Source organism: Helianthus annuus, chromosome 2 (assembly GCF_002127325.2).
Source record: "Helianthus annuus cultivar XRQ/B chromosome 2, HanXRQr2.0-SUNRISE, whole genome shotgun sequence".
Lineage (NCBI taxonomy): Eukaryota > Viridiplantae > Streptophyta > Magnoliopsida > Asterales > Asteraceae > Helianthus > Helianthus annuus.
This window is the reverse complement of record NC_035434.2, coordinates 68235014-68257859: the sequence shown is the minus strand read 5'-3', so window position 1 is coordinate 68257859 and position 22846 is coordinate 68235014. Positions and strand designations below refer to the sequence as shown.

At 37.6% G+C, this 22846-nt stretch overlaps 1 protein-coding gene across 1 annotated transcript; it reads right to left on the bottom strand.

Moving 5' to 3' along the window:
- Positions 1–3131: 3131 nt before the first annotated feature.
- Positions 3132–14584, bottom strand: LOC110918246 (protein TONSOKU). The gene is made up of 19 exons (XM_022162593.2): positions 14248–14584; positions 12528–13316; positions 11639–11815; positions 11450–11541; positions 11274–11372; positions 10082–10419; positions 9313–9356; positions 9020–9226; positions 8195–8342; positions 6580–6699; positions 6394–6494; positions 6199–6322; positions 5126–5238; positions 4918–5029; positions 4697–4801; positions 4549–4615; positions 4118–4238; positions 3849–4022; positions 3132–3753 (listed from the first exon to the last, which is right to left on the bottom strand). The coding sequence occupies exons 1-19, from the start codon at positions 14518–14520 to the stop codon at positions 3238–3240; spliced, it is 3720 nt and encodes a 1239-aa protein (XP_022018285.1). The 5' UTR covers positions 14521–14584; the 3' UTR covers positions 3132–3237.
- Between the last annotated feature and the right edge of the window lie 8262 nt (positions 14585–22846).

Sequence of the window (22846 nt, the reverse complement as noted above, 5' to 3'; positions counted from 1 at the left end):
ATGTTTTATTGCACACATTAGAAGAGATTTCAATTTTTAAACACATTTTGTGGATTCGGCTCACGTACAACTTTTCGGCACAATGTTCGTTAGTAGCTTTACTAAGATGTATTGGTGTGTGTTATCTATGACTCTACGTTCATGTGTTAATGTGTATTTAGATGTCAACACTGCCAGTTCAAGTCTTATTGGCCAAAAGGCATGAAAACATCATGAAGATTTAGTTAACAAAAACTTAATATGTAACAAACATTAGGGAGATGTAGTATTGGGATTTGATCAACAGTCTCAAAATATTATGGTTACCAAATCACAGTTTAACACATAAAAGTTTAGAATTTTGTATGTGTTTAATTGGTGTTAAGCCACCCGTGTATTACACGGGTACTTAGACTAGTTTATATTTATATAGGCATCCTAATCTTCTATTTAACATTTTGATCCTGTATTGAACTCTAGGCAAGAGTGGTGATTTTTCATTATAGTTTGAAGTGATTATATAGTAGGAAGAGTATCATTTAAATTTAACACCGTAAAGGCTGTCTATATTTTTATAATTTCCTCTATTATTTAGTAACTTATGTTTGTATCTTAAGTTTACTATTCAATTTATTATCACTCTTAATGCTCTATGTACTCATACTTATTGCATAGCTATTTTTGTTTTATTTGTAGGTGCTTGAAGTAAAGTGTAAATTAGGATAGTGGTGTGTGCCCTCTAACTTAATACGAGACATGTTTGGTTTAGTTATTATTGTCTTCTAAAACTGTTTATCTTTGAATCTTTGCACTTTTTTCTTTTAACAAACAATAATTACCTCATATGAGTGGGTCACATTGACGAGTCTGTTTATTTACCGTCTTCATTATATTTCGACAAGTGATCACTTATATTAATAACACATATTTTACCATCAAGTCATCAACATTGCCCCATTAATTTAACTTATACCAAAATTTTAGTTTAGGTTTCATTTTCTATTTTTTTATCTACATTTTAATATTTGGTATCTGCTTGCATGTGTTGCTTGCATGTGTTTACTTAACATTGCGGCTTGATTATTTAGATGTGTTAACAATTGTTTCTTGATTACGTGGGTTTTGTTATAGTTTCGACTTAGTTATTTTTTGTTGTTCTAAATTTGGTGAGTAAACAACTCTCAACACGCGTGTGTGGTTAATTGTCTTTACGTCTATTTTTTTGCTCGGCTGAGTATCCCGTCGCAATGTATGGGTCCTAAAAACCCGTTTAAATTAATTCACAACCAAAGAAATAATGAAATACAAAATTGAAATTTTGTTTTAAATCCATCAGTTTCGCATTATCTTGGCATGTTTGCTTAAATTAGAAGTTAACTTTTTACTAATTCATTACCATTCTAAATAAACTATCAAATTGTAATTGTGTAACTAATTTCCGATGAGAAACATCGCCACGTAGCAACGAATGACAGACCTTAATATAGCCTAACATAAAAGAAGAGGGTTGAAAGTTGAAACGAATGACCGACCTTAATATAGCCTAACATAAAAAAAGGGTTGAAAGCCAAGTGTATTTCTATTTTTATTTATAACTATAAAGAAACAAGGGTTTATTAATACATTACTAAAGACATGAAATTTAAACCTCCTCTCTCTTTTTCTATTTTTTTTTTCTTTTTTTAGTTTCACTCAACTTTTTCTTCCTTGTTAAGGTTTATTTTTTAGTTTCTTCTTTGTTTCTAGCGGGACATACTCTTGCGTCCTTATTTATTTTTACTTTTTTAACCGAGCCTTATAAATTACACTACCCCACTACAGCATGAGAGTTCACCTCCTAGTTCTCATCTATAGTAAGAACATCCAACCACGTTTATTACATTCACAAGAGGTTTTAACCTTATTCAGAAAGTCGTTGTTTGCGACGGATTCAGGGGTGTTTTGGGGGTTCCCAGGAACCCCCTCGGTTTGGCAAAAAAAAATGGATAAAATTAGTGGAAACCTTGTATGATTTGGAAAAAAAATATTGAGAATCTACTAAAAGAAACCCAGCGAAAAAAATTCTGAATAGCCTAAAGATCTAACTGTTGTTTTGGAGGAACCGAAGTAGAATATCTAGGTCAAATTATACTAGCGCAAGGAGTTACAATTTAAACTACAAAGATCCCAAAGGAGTCAAATTATACTAGCCCAAAGGGTTTGTAGAAAAGATTTTACTTCCGAGAGATCAATTCTTACAATAAATGACAAAGTGCATTCATTCAACGTTATGGTATTATGGCCAAACGCCTAACCACATTACTTAGCGGGTTACCCAAAACTATTTTTGTAAGACCAATGTTTGGTGGGGCCTAAAACTAATGCCCCTCCCTTGGATATGAAGCAACATGTGACAGTCCAGTCAGCAATTGGACATTTGTTTAAAATGGGTGTAGTGGTATAATGCCCCATCCAATGATTACCCAATTATTTTTTTTTTGTTTTTCTTTTAAAATTAAAACTAATAATATTTCACTAAATAAATAAAAATTACATAAATAATAAAACACACACAAATAATACTACTCGATCAAAGTAATCTTTCATCAACCAATCGTTTGCCAAACATCAGTCTCGTTCCATATATTCTCTTGGCAAAATTTCACGTTGAGGCCGACTAACATGTTTCATATACCGCGCCACAAGTTCACACGCAATCGTAACCGCCTCTTGCTCGACCTCCTCCTCGTCGGTCGACTCACCCTCATCGGCTAAAAACTCTTTTTAATAAAAATTGGCAACGGACGACGAGGATATGGGGGAATCCATTTTTTTATAGAAAATGGTGTGTAGTTTGAGTTTGTTATTGTAGGTTTTGGTTTATGGTTTATCAAAATTGGAATGTGAGTGTTAGTATACATATAAATATGAAATAAGAAAAGAAAAAAATATACATATTATAGCGCCAACGGTCATTGGCCAAAATGAATCTCAATCCAGTGTTTTAAATAACACGCCCTGGCATATTTTTTGAAAACCACGCACAGGGATCCGTGGGGACAGCGTGTTTGGGCGTTTTTTGGCCCTCAACGCCCAAGCATGTTACCACTACGGGTGGTCTAACCGTTTATCAAAACATGTCCATTTTAATAAGTATATAACTCAGCAAAAACTAATAAAAATACATGCATCTTTTATATACATTTTACCCTATACAAAAAATCTAACAAGTAATGCAACTTTGCCCAAAAAAATATAAAATATTGTAACAATTCAGAATCAAAATCGTGTGCAACATGGTTTGATGCTGCAACATTGGTTAGGCTCAACTGATAAATGAATGGTGTTTCCCTGAGTGTGACTTTGGGTCAAACTACCTCTTGAATTAGTTGACCATACAGCGTAAAATGTTTCTCCAGAGAACCCGTTGTTGCTAATATCAAGTACCCGAAGCTGTTTCGCCACAGAAATAGCAGACGCAAGTTGCTGAACGAACGTTGACTTGAGGTCAACGCACGGCTTTTGTTGTTCAGATTCATCTTCACTATCAGCCGCAACCCCGAGCTCAAACAAATCATTGTCGACTTCATCCTCATGTACTTTGACTTTGACCAAAGTATCATACTCGTGTTCAAGAGCGTTGTCTGACAAGTTGACCTCCTCTATAGATGCGTTGTCTGCTAAAGAGTGAAGAATACCGAGTATGCCAACAAGCCCCAGCTGGCACTTGCTCAAATTAACGACTTTTAAACAACAATGCGGGTTTTTCACTAGTGATGCCAGAGCGACGCCACCCTGCATTGGAGATTCATTCTTCCTGTTAGAATCTTTTAAGGACGCATAACGGGAAAAAAACAATTACAATAACATAAGAAAAATATATATACAACCTCTTGCATGAGCGGGTTCCCTGCAATATTCAAGTGAAGAAGACCACTGATCAAGGATGCATCCGTAACAAGTTTCGTGATATAGTTTGACGTGAGCAAACAATACGACAAATCAAGCTTGACTAGTTCAGAATTCTCACTGCTCCATGAATCAGACAACTGTATGGCCCTCTCCTGCATGAGTGACAGGATTAACCGACTAAATAAACGACAAGACGCAAAGCATAGCGGTAATTATGTTAATAAACGAGACGGGAATGGTTTCTCACGGTTCCAATACTTGTCTCTCCGATCATCAAATGGGACAAACATGAGCTTTTGATGAGATTACAAAGGCTATCAATCGCATTCTTGTTTAGCTTTATGCCATTTAAATTTATCTGAGAGAAGCTGAAAATAGCCAAAACCGACGCTGAGGTTGTCAAATTAAGACCCCAAACAAAATTAATGAATAAATATATTTACTCATTTTCTTAAGTACAATTTATATTATGACCATTATACCCTTTTCTTTTTACTTACACTCTGAACTCTCATATCCTGATGCAAGTTTTTTTTTTAAAAAGAAGGGTATAAATGTCATAAACTTGAAAATGGGTATCACTGACATTATAATTTTTTGTTGGATGAATATGATATTATACTGTTTTGAGGAGAATATATAAAATTATCCCTAAAATTTAACGATAACAATGCAAACCTCGTTAGCGTCGCAAGTTTGTCCAGCAGATTTACCAACGCATTTCCTGTTATGGAGCTATTGTATCCTGTTGGATGGTAAAACGTTAAAAAAAAAATAAAAATATTATCTTCATCACATACGTGTGTGTGAGCTTGTGTATATGTACCTATGAAAAGTTCTGAAAGAAGGGATTCGGAAGTGAGCGAGTCAGTGACTTTTTGGATTGTTCGAGACGTAATGGAACAGTTTTGTATATTTAAGCTGTAAAGAGCTGCAAAACAAAACAGTATATTTAAAGTTTAAACGTCACAAAGCTCCAAATGCTCAAGATATTACCAAAAATATACTTAAAAGTTGCTAATTTATTTATTAGAAATACGGGATCACCTTTACAATTCTGCAAGATTGTGGAAAGGTAAGAAGCACAACCATCAGTCAAACGGTTACCAGAGATGTTGACTACTTCTAAACGTGACAAAAGCACGGTGCATTCACAAATCTGCATGTTAAAGGAGAAAATAAGTTTTAAAAACAATTAGGAAACATAATGAGCAATGTGAAGTAGTGAGAATATTAAGGCGAAATATAAAAGAACCTGAAAAAGGGCAGTTGGACCGAAGCGATTGCAGTGCAAATCCAAAACTAAACCACCGTACTTTTGACTTGATGACAGAAATACATTTTTTAGTTTTTCCATGCTTTCATTTCCTGAGAATACGCAAACCATGAAATATGTACATATTGTGTGACGATAATGTATTGCACCTACATGTGACAATTTCAACCCATTTAACATGACATACGCGTAAATATTATGCATAAAATCTTGCTTAAATGTATTATTTCAAAAAAAAAAAAGTAATACTGAAAACAGAACTGTAAAAATATTTAACCTAATTGTTTTTATGAAAACTCAAAAGTTTGGACAAAAAGTAATACGGGTCAATTTGACAGAACCCATTTTGACCCGCACAAAAATTACTCATTACTTGCCTGGCCCACACATTTTGCCACCTCACAACGGTACTAGGGGTGTAATTTCGGATACGATCCGAAAACAGAAAACAAACTTGACACAAAATTTGTGGGTTTGGGTTTAGTCTAAACGAGTTCAAGTCAGTTTCAGGTTGAATCCGCGAACCTGTTTAGCTAAACGGTCAGGTCCGTGTCAACCTGGGCGGGTTGTCCCGTTTAACCCATTTGTACTGTATTTTATTTTTTTAAATATGTTTTATGTTAAATATTAAATTAGTTGGGTATTTTATGCAATAATTATAACTTAAAAAAAAGAACTTGACATAAGATTTTACACTGTATATATGTATTATATAGATTTGTGTTTTTGTAGTAACATTTTAAATTTAATATATTAATTTGCAAAAAGATTAAAAAAAATAAAAAAAAAAATCGGGCTAAACAGGTCGTGTTCAGGTCAACCCACGAATATTCGGGTCGTGTTCAAAACTATATGGTATGACATGATTTTTGGGTTCGTGTTAGTATAAAATTTTCAGGTTTGGGTCGGGTTGGATCCGCCGACCCGCGGACATGACCCGTTTAGCACACCCCTAAACGGTACTACAGATCAGAAATGAGAAAAAAACACCTGTTTCAGGCATCAGTTTATCAGGGAAAAGAGAGATAATTACATGTGGCCAAAATTATTACCTAACAAATTGTGGGAAAGATTTAACGCGGCAATTGTTTTGTGCAAATGTAACGCATTTAGTAACGGTGCAGCGGATATATCTTCCAATTCACAATCCGAGACATCTATCTCATCCTCTGATACCTGATGATAAATGTGTTAAAACGAACTATGTAAATATCGACAAAAGTCGTATTTTACAATCTGTTTATTACCTCTAAACTATACAGCTTCTTAAGCAATTTCAGGTTGGGAGGCTGAGAAAGATCTTTACAACAATCAGCATAAAGTTTTACCAAACGCTTAGATACCCAACCTACAATAAGATACATTTAAATTGCATAACATAATTATAAAAAATATATTAAGACGAAACCATACTATAATAACAGACAACATACGGTCAATAGAGACTTCGATCCAGCATTTTCCACTCATATGATCTTTTGGGGTATATAATAAATCCAACGATTCTAGAACTTCGCCTCCACACTTGAGATGTTGAATGATAGGCAAAAGTCCTTCCAACAGAAAAAAAAAATATATATATATTTAGTGTGAATATATAGATAATATTATCGAGTAAATTACAAGTTTTGTCCTTTATGTTTGTCCCAAATTTCAGGCGTTGTCCTTTACCTTTAAAATTGATGAGTTTTGTCCTTAATGTTTCAAAATCCTGCACGTTATGTCCTTTAAGGCAAACCCAGTTATTTTTTTTTTTTTGTTAAATCTGATCATGTGCAAGGCACATGAGGGCATTTTTGTAATTTTATTTTTTTAATAAATGGAAACAAAATATAATTATTATATGTTATATACATAAGCCTAGTTTCAGTCATCATCTTCCTCAAATATGAACCCTAATTTGAGCATCATGTTTCACGTCAAATTTGAGTTATATGATCACAATTAACGAATAAAACCTTAGGGCTTTTGAATGGAAAATGAAAACGAGTAGGATGGTGGCTTTCTTACCTAAAATCGGTGCACAAATTACAACGTCGGCTCGCCGGAAAAGGTTGCAGCGGCGGCAATGACAAAAGAGGAGGGAGTGATTTTGAATGAGGAGGAAACGGGTAGAATGGTGCCTTTCTTACAGGTTATATATAGTGAAAAAGAAAGAATCAAAGTAAAAACTATATCTGCTCTTTATTATCAGATTTAACAAAAAAAATTTGTCGTTCAATGCATACCAAGTCCGTTAGTTGTTTATTGGTCAAGGCCTCTGAGCTTTGAAATTTATATATGTTTGACCTAATAAACAAACTGTGACTTTGTGAGGGGCTTAAATCAATCACCTCTGAGTTTGGTGAAAGGGATGGAGAAACACAGACGGATGACATGATATCGGCTCTAGAAAAGAACGGTATCAACCCTCCTCCTTTCTACTCTGAAGCAAATTAGGGCACTTTCCCGCCTTTCTACCTCACCGGAAAACGCACCCAAAGACCGCCGGAACCGGAGGTGAAGGTGATGGCGGCGGTGGTGGTGGGGGGGGGGGGGAGTGGTGACAGTGGTTGTGGAGGTGGAGGTGAAGGTGATGGCGGCGGTGGTGGTGGGGAGTGGTGACAGTGGCTGTGGAGATGGAGGTGGAGGTGATTGTGGTTTTTAGTGAGAGAGGGTAGAAAGAGAGATGGTCTGCAACTTGTGAAGATGGTGAGTTATTTATTTTAAGCTAATTACATAAAATAAATTTCCCTAAAAAATGAAATTACAAAAATGTCTTCATGTGCCTTGCACATGATCAGATTTAACAAAAAAATTAACTTGGTTAGGGCTAAAGGACATAACGTGCAAGATTTTGAAACATTAAGTACAAAACTCATCAATTTTAAAGGCAAAGGACAGCGCCTGTAATTTGGTACAAACATAAAGGACAAAACTTGTAATTTACTCTAATATTATCTCAAGATATAGATTCTAATGCACCTTTTCACATATCTCCGTAGCATTTGTACTAATTAATAATAATTTTGTTTAACATAAACTACTCAACAGTTAATAAGAGCATACCTCTAGACCTATTCTCCTTGACAAGTTTTAAAAAGTACAAACATGCGACTTCAACCTTCATATGTTCCATGCTTAGCTTAATGCCGAACTTATGCGGGTCCGGTTCTATATGTACAAAGTCATCCTCAACTTTGAATATAAGATGTTTCTGCAAGTAGATAACCAACAAAACTTTTAATAATTTTTCCAATTAATAAATACATATTTTAACAGGGAGGAATCGACAAATTTATTCCAAAAGTGAATAAATCAACATCTATGCAGTTATAGCAGTCCAAAATCAAATATCGGTCAAGGGCCGATATTTGAGATATAGGTTATCGCAGTGGGATAACGGTAATTTTATTATCATGCAGAATTTATATATATACATATAAAAAACATAAAACATACATAATATTAATAGTAATAGTAATATTAAAAGCCAAAACTCAAAAGTGCCAATAATTAAAACATATTACAATCGTAAACCATGAAATCTTCCTCCGAGTCCACATTAACAGAGGCATCCAAAATACGGTCAATGTCGGTCAGATATTGGTCAATATCGCCGATAATATCGGAATCGATATTCCAAACCAATATTTGACATTGATATTTTGCAGAGGACCAATAACCGATATCCCACCGATATTAACGGCATAGATCAACATTGACAAAAAGTAGGCATCGAGTAAATCACTGAATACGCCAAGGCAATAATCTGCTTATATATGTATATGTGGCTATGTGCAATGTATCATACTTTAAAAACACACCATAAACTAAGAAAGATACCACATAAAAACTACTAACACTAATATATAAGTAGGGATCTATACTCACACAATATTCATCCTCACAAGCATCAAAAACGGGGCCAGAGTGACCATTTTTCAGACAGATATTTTCCAAAACGCCAGGAGAAACATCAACAGATTCATGTTGCCTTGAACATCTAAAATCTTCTGCAGTTAGCTTCGGACTCATGCCTTTATATGAACAAGCACTTTCTTCCAGATGTACAGGAGGAGTGCAATCACTAATTACTTCCTGCACAGTGTCAACGAAAACCGCTTATCATCAACCGCACTAATAAAACTAACGAGAAAACTTGAGATAAATAAAAAATGTCTTACCTGGTGTTCATCAACATGACTATTTAACCTGCGTCTGCTCTTGACTGCAATCAAACAAAAGACGAAATTTTTGGTACCCATCGTCAAGTGATAAAAATATTAATCGGTAGAGGTGGCGTTTTTGGACCATTTTAGCTTGCATTTTCCTATAACGAATTAAGCTAAATGATGTAATTGTTTGCATAGAAAACTTCAAAATATCTTTACTGTTAGGTTAAAAAAAATTGTGATGATATGGTATTTGTAATCATATTTAGCTCATTCTTAAGTAAAATGCCATTTTTGTCCATGAGGTTTGGCCAGTTTTGCGATTTTCGTCCAAAGGCTTTTTTTATGCACTTGGATCCAAAAAGTTTGAAATCTTGCCATTTTCATCCGACTCGTTTACGCCATCTATTTTTGTGCGTTAAGTTAGGGGTATTATCGTCTTTTTAGACAGTTTTTATTAAACTAAAAACACTATAAGAAATAAAGATCCACCTCTGTTGACTTTATTTCCTATAGTGTTTTTAGTTTAACAAAACTAAAAAGACGGTAATCCCCTTAACTTAACAGAAAAAATAGACAGAGTTAACGAGTCGGATGAAAATGGCATGAATTCAAACCTTGTAGATCCAAATGCGAAAAAAGAAACATTTGGGCGAAACTCGCAAAACTGGCCTAACCTCAGGTACAAAAATGGCATTTTACTCATTTTTTTAGAGTTAAAAAAAAAGATAAAAACTATTTTTATGAAACTGTTAGTTACCCTACACAAATAGTGACTCACATTCATTAGAGGTGGAACCATCAACATGTTGTTGGTTATTATTATCATCTTCGTCGTCAGAAAGGACAAGGCGACCTCGTTTCCGACTAACTGTCTGACTAGACATGCTTGTGGCGGAAGCTTCTAGTGGCTTATGTTTTGTTCCTTTTGATTTGGTAACGAGTGAGGCCAAAGGGACGTCATCAAATGCTGACTCATTGTTTCCATGTACGTTGGATGCATATGATTTTCGTGGTGAATTTTCTCCTTCTGTATCAGTCTCAGAACAGCTGTCTCGTAATGGTTCAACCTCATTGTTGTTTAACTGCTTTAGTTTCTCTATTTTTGACTGCAACCTCCTACAAGAGACTCATTTATCTCAGTCAGCATCAAGTTCACCTCAACTACTAGAACAAGAGTATACACTAAAAGTTTACGCAAGTTTAGAGCAAACCGAATCGTTTTGGAATACGCTTAAGGTGAACTAATGTAATAACTAACAAGTAATTCTCTTCAAAATATAATAACTTCATTTATATAGTGATCAAATTAAATGAAATTATCCTATTTATAAAACAGAAAATAACATATTTAAATCCTTTAACTTTAACTAAATTATTTAAGTTCATTTATGAATCTAAACTGAATCATATTTATAATATCAAACTATAGCTTTCGCTAGATATTTAATTTTTATAAATTAATCAAAAAAACTTAATGGTAAAAATCATAACGAATATTAAATACAGTCAAATGTCATATTCAGTACTAGTTTCATCTTAAGGGTATAAATAAATAAATTAATATATATATATATATATATATATACACATACATACATACATGTTTATTTTGTAAGTAAAATATTTAGCAATGATCTGATTTAATAAAAATATTATTACAGTATAAAAATTTAATTAACCAAAAGGGTTAATGTGGAATATTTTATGTTTTAGTGTAATGAATAATTTCCCACAAAAAAATGTAACTAATCAATTGGGTGTACTTTGTCAACTTACTGTTTATTACACTAAAAAAACAATGTTAAAATTATAGATAAAAATGAGTGTTTTGGTGCTAAGATTATAGATGCCCCAAAAAAATTCATGTTGTTAACAGAAAAATCTAGGAACACTAATAACCTACACCTCTGATATAATATTTCGCTTATAAGATCAAATAATTGAAGATTTAAAGTTAAGTGTCCCATTACCTAGCCTCTTCATGATTATCAAATCTGATCATGTGACTATAATGCATATTTTCCAGCGCAGACAGCTGGACCGATACTAGGTTAGCTTCACGAGCAATTCTGCAACAAAAAGAACAATACATAAAGCATTAAGCAATCCCAATTCACTCCAGAAAAAAAAAAAAAAAAAACCTTGCCTGTAGCCTTCACTAAATGCCTCCAAAGCATCTGACCATTTACCAACCGAATCCAAAACATCTCCAAGATTGATCTTTGCTAATGCTTGTCCCTGCAATAACAATCATTTTTACGTAAGAAGCCATAAAGTGTAAATATACGAAAAATCAAATCATCAAACACATAAGTATTAGGTAACAAACACATACCTCCATGTTACCAATTGACTTGTAAGTCTCCCAACTTTTAGAGTACCATTTTTTGGCTTTGGTGAAGTTCCGAAGCTTCTGATACGACTCTCCGATAACTAGATACGAATCACCCAACTTTTCTTTGTCACAAAGTTCGCTCGCTATTTTTTTCTTCCTTTTCGCAAACTCACAATGCTATTTAAAAAATTCCAAGTTTTAATTAAAACATGTTCACACCCACAACCTTGGTTTTAAAAAGCGAGAAAGGCACAAAAGCAACAAAGGTCTAAACTTGAGGCGTATTTCCTATAGGTTTCTAGCATCACTTACCCAACATTTAGAGACAAGTAAGCTTTATATATGTTTGAGTTAACTGCCATTTTCGTCCCTATGGTTTGTTCACTTATGCCGGTCCAAGCCAAATTTGAGATTTGTACCATTTCCGTCCCTGACATTCTAGAAACATGCTAGTTTAATCCAAAAAGTTAACGATCGTTAACTTTGACTGTTAAATGAGGGGTAAAAAGGTGAATTTCCATAATGTCAGGGACGGAAATGGTACAAATAACTGGCATAATTGGACAAACCACAGGGAGGAAAATGACAGTTAACTCTATATGTTTCAATATGGAAATTAGTTCAAATTACATGCATGTACAACCTGAAAAGCATGCTGTACAACAACCTGCTGCACAAGGATTTGGGAAATACATGAGGCGCGCGCCTCGGTCAATTTTTGCCAAAAAAATCACGCCTCAAGTGCGCTTTTTAAAAAGTGTGCCTTATGCTAACCAAAAGCGCATGGGCTTGAGCCTTGTTGCGCCTTTTTAAAATCAAGCCCAAGCCCACGACAAGAATACAGAAAAACCGAAGCATGTATATAATATAACGAAAAGTGAAAGAATACCTTCTTCCATGCGGAAGTGATGCTTGATTTCTCAATAAGGCGATCAAGAGACACATTCTGTTGTAACAAGCACTTCCGTTCACCCGACGTGCCTCTAGCGTTAACCATGTTTCTTATCAACTTCTTAAAATTCTGCTCTTCTTTCTTTAAATCCTCCATTACTTTCGTCGCTTCTTTTACAGTTTCTATATTCTCTTGAATTTGATTAGCCAAAGCATATTCGTCATCCATACACTTCGCCAGATTCATCGCCTTTTCATAACAAAGAATCGCATCTTCGTATTTCTGCACCCTATAATGTAACTCACCGAGGTTTATGTACCCCTTCGCCTCACCTTGACAATGACCGATATTCTTACAAATTACGATATCTTTCTCGATGTGGATTCTAGCCTTATCCCATTTCCGTAACTCCATGTAAACATTACCGAGATTGTGATGGAGTCTCGTGCGCCCATCGTCGTTTTCAACCACTTCTTCTTCGTCACATATTTGTAACCCCTTGGTGAGCATCTTTTCGGCTTCTTCCAAGTTATCAAGATCCATTTCGACCATTCCTATGTTGTTGTGGGCGTCGATGTATTCCTTCAGAAACGTAAGCTTGTTTGATTTCTTTAGTGTGTGGGCGAGCTTCATGGCGGAAATGAAATACTTTTTGGCGTTTCTAAGGGAGGTTTGATCGTTTTCGGATTTTAGAAACATTTCGTGGTATGTTCGACCAAGTTGTGTGCTGGCTCGTTGCTGCTCGACCAGATCGTCGGAATCCTTTGCAAGATCCAAATGCTTTTTCTGCCCAAAAAAAAAAAATCAATCATGAGATAATACGAAGTCAAAAGATAAACATGTTCTTAGAAGGAACAAGTACTCAAAGCAATCTAATCTAATATCAATAGAAATCAACTCAAATATCTTATACGCATCTATGTACAGCCAAATCATGGTTGTAACTTGTAAAACAAGGTCTCCAAGGCTGTGTACTCTCCGAGTAGTCGCTACAAGGTAGGCTGCCCAGACGACTTTGTGCAACTCCGCCTAATTACTCGGAATCGATCAAACACGGTTAACCTCGGCCAGAATCAGATCTAATAGGTCAACTCGGGCCGAGTTTGACTTAAAAAAATTAAAAATAAAACATAATTTTATATGCCTGTCATATTAAAAAATGAATATCATTTTCACGTATTTTGTTATAAATATTAGTAAATTTATGTTATTTGACATACATTTAATTTACGAAAACTAATTTCTTCATAATTTAACATGTCCAGGTACTCCCCGAGTACTCTACGCCTAGGCCGAGTACTCTCAACTCCCAAGACGACCGACTAGGGAGCGTCCAGCGACGTTTGCAACCATGAGCCAAATAAGCTTTATTTACAACCATAAGCTGTATATCTCACATTTGTTGTACATATAAACCTGTTTATCAAGTAAACCATTCATAATTTCTTCAAGCATAAGGTTTTTTCTACATATAAACCTCCTGATTTTGACCCAAAGCTACATTAGGTGTGCCTTTCGCCCCTAATGCGTTCCTTTTTAAACCAGGAACTCATCCACCTATCTTCAATTGTTTCACTGCTAATGGTCCAAATATATTTGCTAATTCACCTACTGATCTAGGGTTCTTGGAGAATGATTCACCGAAACAGGACAAAAATACACAGACTTATGTAAATAAAAGCCACAATCAAATAACTTGTTATTAAAAATGTGAGACCTGATAAATTAGGGCATCTTCAAAATGCTGTAACCGAAGATAAACTTCACCAAGGGACTGACAAGTGGGGAGCAAATGTTTCTCGGGTAAATACTTAGTCGAGACCTCGTAATCGAGTCGAAACCATTTCAACGCCTCGACATACTCGCCTCTGTTCTTGAATATGTCTCCGATTACGTTCGCCCATCTCGCTTCTTCCTGCCGATTACCCTCATCTGATGCGTTCCTGTACGCTCGCTTCGCTGCTATCAACTGCCCATCGTCCTTCTTCATCGCCTCAGTAAAGGGTTTGTGAAGAAGAAGAAGAAGAAGAAGAAGATGAAAACTTTTTTTATGATTTTGGGTCTTCTATTTGGGGATTTTAGTGGGAAATCGTCTTCTTTATAATTTTTATTTTCCCGCTAAAATCATGATGAAAAATACTATATTTATTTTGAGTCGTTTTAAAATTTTTAACCACTTAAGTCTAAAATTAAAATGTTTAACGCTTTGAGTCCCTATAGCTACTTTTCTTAACCATTTGAGTCCAAATTTCTAACAATGTTAGAATTTTTTTGGTTAACTATTGTTAAATGACCAAAATACCCTCCACATTCCCTACAAAAACCCCATCCCATGTATTCTTTTAATCATCCCCATTCAGATGTACATCAATCCGTCGCACCACCACATCACACCTTCACCTTCAGATCTACATCAATCCCCCTTTTTCCCACACTCCCCGTGAACAAAAATCTCCAATTATCATTATTACTATGTATCCTCAATTTCAACATCTTAGATCCGTATCGTAAAACTAACAAATTGCAGTTCATCCAAATCTAAATGGGGGCATCTGAATCCATACAAGTAGCAGAAGACGGCGATGAAGAAACCGAACAAGTAGAACAAAACATTCACGATGATTCCAGAAGAAGATTACTTGTTGAAGACGACAACTTAATGAAGAAAGTTGTTGAGCAAGAACCAGAGTTGTTACCGTGTCATGCATCAGCGTCATCGTTATCTCCTCAATCGTCGTCGTTCAGTACGCCCCAGCTGCCGCCGTCAATCAAGGTATGGGACCCTTGCAACTTGTTGTCTACGATGGTGGTGGTAGTGGTGGGGATGGTGGTGCGGTGGTGAGGATGATGGTGGTGCGGTGGGTATAGTGGTACGATGGTGGGGATGATGGTAGTGCAGTGGTGGGGATGGTGGTGCGGGTGGTGGTGGAGGGTGGTGGTGATAGGATGTCTAGAGAACGGGGATGATTAAAATGATACAGGGGATGGGGTTTTTATAGGGAAGACGTGGAGGGTATTTTGGTCATTTAACAATATTAAACAAAAAATTCTAACAGTGTTAGAAATTTGGACTCAGATGGTTAAGAAAAGTGGCTATATAGACTCAGGGCGTTAAACATTTTGATTTTGAACTCAAGTAGTTAAAACCCTAAAACACAGGGACTCAAAAAGTAATTTACCCTTATTTACTTTTTATGTATGTATTTGATACATGGAATTTATTGTGGGAACTCGTACCCTTTTTTGTAAATTTGTAGCTATGTCGTAGTAATTAGTGGCGAACTTACACTATTTCACGTATGACATGTTTGTTACAAAAATAAAGTGTCTTGTTACATATTGTCACACCCTGTCTTTTGCGGAAGCTTATGTGTGTGACTTGATCAGTTTCATTGCATTCGATCATAACAAACAACTACATGCATAAAATTAAGAGATGTTCATCTATACATAGTTTTAAACATTACAAACACAAATTGTCTAAATTCCCAGCCAACACGAGTATTAAGTTAAGATTACAACCCAACATAAGTTTTAAAGTTCCATAAAAGGACTTGTTCTAACAAAATGTCACACCCCAACCGATGGCGGAAACATCGAAGTGAGACGAAATAGATTGCAAGAGACTTCATAACACTATTCGTGACAATATTTAATTCAACCGATTTCATTTCATAAATAAATTGTCGAAACATACAAGGAAATTCAAATCACAACATTGTTCAAAACATAACATAATTGATACAACGATTTAAACTTAGGACGTCTAAATGAGTATCTAGGCATCTTTGCTATCCATTTTCATAGCATCATCAATCATCAACCTGTAACATGTTTAAAATACAATTCAATGCAAAAGCAAAGGCGAGTATACAAGTTTAAGCATAAGTATAAGTATAAGTATAAAAGTTTAAAACGAATCCACATGGCAACTTAGTTTATACGAGATCAACCTAACATGGCATGCAATATTTCTAGCCAATCCTCTGTTTACGCAAGAAAGTTTAGTTAATTCGACATGACCACAAGTTTAAGGGGGCGGTGCGTTACTCCTATAGTGCTATACATGTCAAATGGAGGCTCGTGAAAGCTAATGACTAAAACATATTACATAAGTATGGTCCACGTAAGCATCAAGTATCATAACATAGCATTCATGTATAAGGATTGTTTTCGTGCATTGCATAAAGAATAAGTTTAAGTGTGTTTTAATAAGGTAACATGTTACACCCCAAAAAGTGGTAAACATAACAAGGGGGTTTGCGAGTATACTCACAAAATTTGCATATGTTTTCCGATTATCCAATGTGACGAAGTTGAAAAGGTTAGAAGGTTGAATATGTTCGTGTAGGGATTTAGGAAGTTAAAACACAAGAATATAGGTATTCGAAAGTAATCATCTTTTAACACCAAGTACTTGTTCTTGACACTATGAAACCTCAAGGGTTAATGTTTTCATGAGTAATATACTCATTATAATCGTAACAAATCTTATGTCTTAGATGATGTTATTCTAATATCTTGACGAATGAACACAAGTCCATCATCAAGGGTTCGAATAGTATATATATGTATAAGTATTATATGTATTATTTAGTCCATTAGTCAAGCATGAGGTAGAAGATAAATCTTCATTTAGATACCTCTATTGTGTCATAGAATTCATGTAGGAGGTAGGAAGAACAAGTTTCCATTTAGGTACCTCTTATGGTTCACCACTACACTTGATGTAAAATGTGACAACTCGAAATTCAAAACCTTTCGTTGTACCTTGATGTAACTTGCTTGAAACACTTTGTGACTAATTAACTTGTTATTCTAGTGATATAAGTGAATCTTATGTGATTATGTGTGTGCTTGTATGTATGTATATATATATATATATATGTGTGTGTGTATAAGTGAGCCGAGAACCAAGGACACGACTCGAGACCATGTGGTCTCGAGTGAACAGTGCAACATATGGGCCGGTTGGGCCGTGCACCTCATCCGAAACCCATTAGGGTGCACCAAGGTGGATCAAGTATATAATCCTTAGTGAGAGCCACACTTGTCATTTTTGGACAAACAACACACATACTCCTCTACACACACTCCCCATTCTCCCTCACTAAAACCCTAAGCCACAACATCCTTCTCCTTCATTCTCGGATTCAACCAACAACCATAAGGAGCTCTTGGATCGGCTCACACACACACCCATTTGGAAGCTTCATACACACCTTTGAAACCCATCAACCGGTTAGTGTTTATGATGTTTATTGTTGATGTTAGTATGTTATGATGTTTCTTATGTTTATTGTTGATATTAGTGTTTTCATGATGTTCTTAATGTGTATGATGTTCTTAATGTGTATAATGATGATAATCGGTTAACATGCCTCGATTTCGGATAAATATTGCATGATGAGTTAGTAATATCTTGTATCAAAATGTGATTTAAACCACTCATTGTTGATGTCCATGAAACCGGTTTGCATATGTCATGTAATCGGCTTAGTATAGAGCCGAGTTTGTGGTGTTATGTTTAAGTGTTTTGATGGTTATTCATGTTATGACTAGATTAATGCTAAAAACCCTAAAATATGATGAAAAAGTTTGAATAATCATGATGAACTACTTGAATATATGAAGAACAACATGAATGTGATATGAAGATGTCTTGAATATTTGAAAATTAGTATGTTTGATCCATTTTGGGTAATTGTTAGACAACAAAACATGTTTAAGTGGATAGTACTAATGTTGCATGACATTGAAATTCTATTGGGTAGTACAACTGTGCAAAATCAACAGGTGTCCAGTCGAGACCCCTGGTTCCGACTCGAGACCATGAGCATGACAACTCGAGACCACAGATTGCGACACAGGTTGCGAGTCGAGAATCCCTAGTCTCGACTCGAGATCACACATGATCATCACATAAACATCATGACCCGAGACCATGCTTGCGAGTCCGGTTGCGACTCGAGACCAATACATGCATGACCCGAGACCTCCTCAGATTGCGACTCGAGACCCTATAAGCTACACTCGAGACCGCACAGTCTCGACTAGAGACCGCACAGTCTCGACTCGAGACCACGCTTGTTGGATTTGCATAGTTACGGGCCTAAGTTAATGGGCCGGACTTATGGACTTCTTGTGTTACTGTTAAATGCGTGAATGTTACTGTGGAACTTGTTGCGAACTGTTGATGAACTGCCATGCTAGACTTGTATGCCATGATTGTTACTTGTGTGCAATACGTGAAGAACATACGTGCACTACTTGGGTTGAACCTGACTTGAATGGTATCTATGTTAGGACATAGTTGACCACCTACAACTTGAGTGACTTTTTCTGTGTATCTGCCGAGCAAACCAAGGTGAGTTCACACCCTCTACAAAGCATGGGATTCCCTGTGTTGGGAATGGGGTTAAGGAACGTGGATTCCTCGTCCTCCTTGGGTAGGACAGCAAAGGTTCAGGAATGTGATTCCTCGTCCTTACGGACAGATAACTCGTACTAGACCAAAACTCTATCACGAAGTCCCTCCTTTTGTATCGACTTAATCGCCGGGCCAATGGCGAGCGGGTCATTAGTTAGATAGCGCTATTTAGGTCTGACAAACCTCACACCGTGCCGCAGAGGACGGGCGTGAACTAATGGATCTGGGGCACGTCAATGATGATAGACATTGACAGTTTCAGGGCACATAAACATGACTACAGTCAGCAGTCGATATGGTAACGGGTCTAGTGTATACATGGGGTAGCCCCCACGGCCGAAATGCCAGATAACTAACACGGGGTAGCCCCCACGGCTGGAATGCCAGAGTAACTGGGAACAAACAAGTCACGTTTTTAACTATGGGGTAACCCCCACGGCAGGATGCCAGATAAAGGAAACTGTTTTCGAAACAACTTAAAACAAACACCCAACCGTGAACTCACTCAACTAGTTGTTGACTCGTTACTACATGCTTTGCAGGACCATAGGTACTTAACTGGAGATTGCATGGAGGAGGGTCGTTGTGGGACATGGATAGCTGCGTGCCATGTTAAACTTGAAAACAATTGAACTTATGTTTTGATTCTAAAACTTATGCTTCCGCTTGCAACTTAAACTATGTTTTGATTGAACACCAATTGTATTGGTTAGACTTTATAACTACTTATATGCTTGTTCAATATGATTGGTGGCTGGATCCTGGTCAGTCATGCCTCCAAGCGGTAGTGCTCCGCAGGTGGATTTTGGGGGTGTGACAGATTGGTATCAGAGCCATTGGTTATAGTGAACTAGGTTTTAATAAAGGAGAAACGTTTTTTGTTAAAACCAGACTATAACCGATATAGTGCTCAACGGTCCACAACGACGCTTCACTCCACATGCAAGGCTCGACATTCTAGGTGATATGATCTGTGTATATTGCCTACTTGTTAGTTACATAGTACATTGCCCATGGTATGCTTGATTAGTATAACTACTGTTGCTTGAACACACGTTTGCTTACTCCCTTCTGCCATCGTACTTTCGCGAACCTCTCTCACTCATGGTTCCCTCTTGTATGAAGATCATGAGTGGACGCGTTAACATGACACAAGCCCAGTTGACGGCTCTGATTAACGAACGAGTTGCCGCAGCACTTGCAGCTGCATACGCAGGAGGTATATCCTACAGTCCGAACTTATCCTAGGATCTTTAGGATCCTACTCTCGTGAACCAACCTTTGTGTTAAACTCTGTCTTTCTTTCACCTACCTTAGGTCAACATGCTCAGCCACCGGTGTGCACCTTTAAGACCTTTATGGACTGCCGACCCACTACTTTTAGCGGAACTGAAGGAGCAGTAGGTCTCCTCCACTGGTTTGAGAAACTAGAATCTGTGTTCGAAATCTGTGAATGCCCTGAAGCGCGCATGGTGAAGTATGCTACCGGTACTCTCGAAGGTTTAGCCCTCACGTGGTGGAACGCTCAGGTTCAAATGCTGGGGTTGGTTGCTGCCAACGCCACCCCATGGGAAACTTTCAAGGAAATGATCAAGGAGGAATACTGCAGTCGCGATGACATCCATAAGTTGGAAGACGAGTTCTACAACCTCAAGATGACGGGGTCAGAGATTGAGGCGTATACTAAGAGGTCGCATGAGCTTGCCTTATTGTGTCCTACTATGGTGGACCCTCCGTATAAGCGAATTGAACTCTATCTCAAGGGCTTGGTGCCAGAGATCCAAAGTCATGTGACTTCAGCAAACCTGGCCACTATCCAGCAGGTCGTTCAGTTGGCTCACCGTCTTACTGATCAGGCGGTGGAGCAGAACAAGTTACCAAAGCGTATAGGTGCTACAGTTACTTCTGGTACCTCTAGTGACAACAAACGGAAATGGGATGGAACTTCAAGCAAGGGTTCAACTTCTGTGCAATCTCAGTCTCAGCAGAGGAAGACTGATGACTACAAGAGCCCCAGTCAGCAATCGTCTGGTGGTCAAAGTCATGGTGGGTACAAGGGAATCACCCCAAATGCAATCGCTGCGACCTACACCACAGTGGGCCATGCACCAGGGGCAACTGTCATCGGTGCAACAAGCCTGGTTATGCTGCAAAGGATTGCAGGAGCTTATACCCCGCCAATCAGAATCGTCAGCAAACTCAACAGAATCAGCGGCAGCAACAGGGTAACAACAAAGGGTGCTTTCAGTGTGGAGCTGAAGGCCACTTCAAGAAAGATTGTCCCCAACTGAACCCGAACCAGAACAACAACAACAATCAGGGGAACGACAACAATGGGAACCACAACAACAACAATGGTGCCAGGGGGCGAGTGTTCATGATTGGCCAAGGTGAAGCAAGGAATGACCCCAACGTGGTGACGGGTAAGTTCCTTCTCGACGACTTTTATGTTACAGTTTTATTTGATTCGGGTGCCGATACTAGCTATGTGTCACTAGAAGTTAGTCAAATGCTTAAGCGTATTCCAACACTCCTGAGCAACAAGCACACTGTAGAGCTAGCAAATGGTAAGAGTTTGGAGGCCTCGCACGTAGTCAAAGGTTGCAAACTTATTCTCGCTAACCAGACCTTCTCTATTGACCTTATTCCTATCGTCTTGGGTAGTTTCGACGTTGTCATTGGGATGGATTGGTTATCCCAACACCGAGCAGAAATTCTTTGCAACGAGAAGATCGTTCGTATTCCTGGTTCCGGTAGTGAACCACTCATGATTCGTGGCGACAAGAGGAGTGCTGTTGAGAACGTCATCTCTCTCCTTAAGGCCCAGAAGTGCTTGCGAAAGGGCCACACTGCCGTTTTGGCTCTAGTTACTGACACCACGGAGAAAGAGAAGAAGCTAGAAGATTTTCCAGTTGTACGTGACTATCCTGAGGTATTTCCTGAGGAATTACCTGGTCTTCCACCCCATCGCCAAGTCGAGTTTCAGATTGAGCTAGCTCCTGGAGCTGCGCCTGTAGCTGGTGCACCTTATCGTTTAGCTCCATCAGAGTTGGAAGAACTCTCTACGCAACTACAAGAACTCTTGGATAAGGGTTTTATTCGTCCTAGCTCATCGCCCTGGGGAGCTCCAGTACTATTTGTGAAGAAGAAGGACGGTACCTTCAGAATGTGTATCGACTATCGTGAACTCAACAAGGTGACTGTGAAGAACCGTTATCCTCTACCACGTATTGACGACTTGTTCGACCAGTTGCAGGGGTCGAGCTACTATTCCAAGATCGATCTGAGATCGGGATATCACCAGCTGAGAGTTCGAGAAGAGGATGTCTCTAAGACAGCCTTTAGAACTCGTTATGGGCACTACGAGTTTTTGGTCATGCCGTTTGGGCTGACAAACGCACCCGCAGTTTTCATGGACTTGATGAACCGAGTGTGCAAGCCTTATCTGGACAAGTTCGTTATAGTCTTCATCGACGACATCCTGATCTATTCTAAGAGTCAGGAGGAACACGAACAGCATCTGCGACTTATTCTGGAACTCCTTCGAACCGAACAGCTTTACGCAAAGTTCTCGAAATGCGACTTCTGGCTTCGAGAAGTCCATTTCCTAGGCCACGTGGTAAACAAGGATGGGATTCACGTTGATCCATCCAAGGTAGACTCTATTAAGAACTGGCCTGCACCTCGCACACCAAAGGAAATTCGCCAATTCTTGGGATTGGCAGGTTACTACAGGAGATTCATTAAGGATTTTTCTAAGATCGCACAGCCTCTCACCTCGCTAACGCAGAAAGGCGTTGTTTATCGTTGGGAAAATGCACAGGAGTTAGCCTTTCAACATCTAAAGGATAGACTTTGTAGTGCACCTATCCTTTCACTGCCAGAG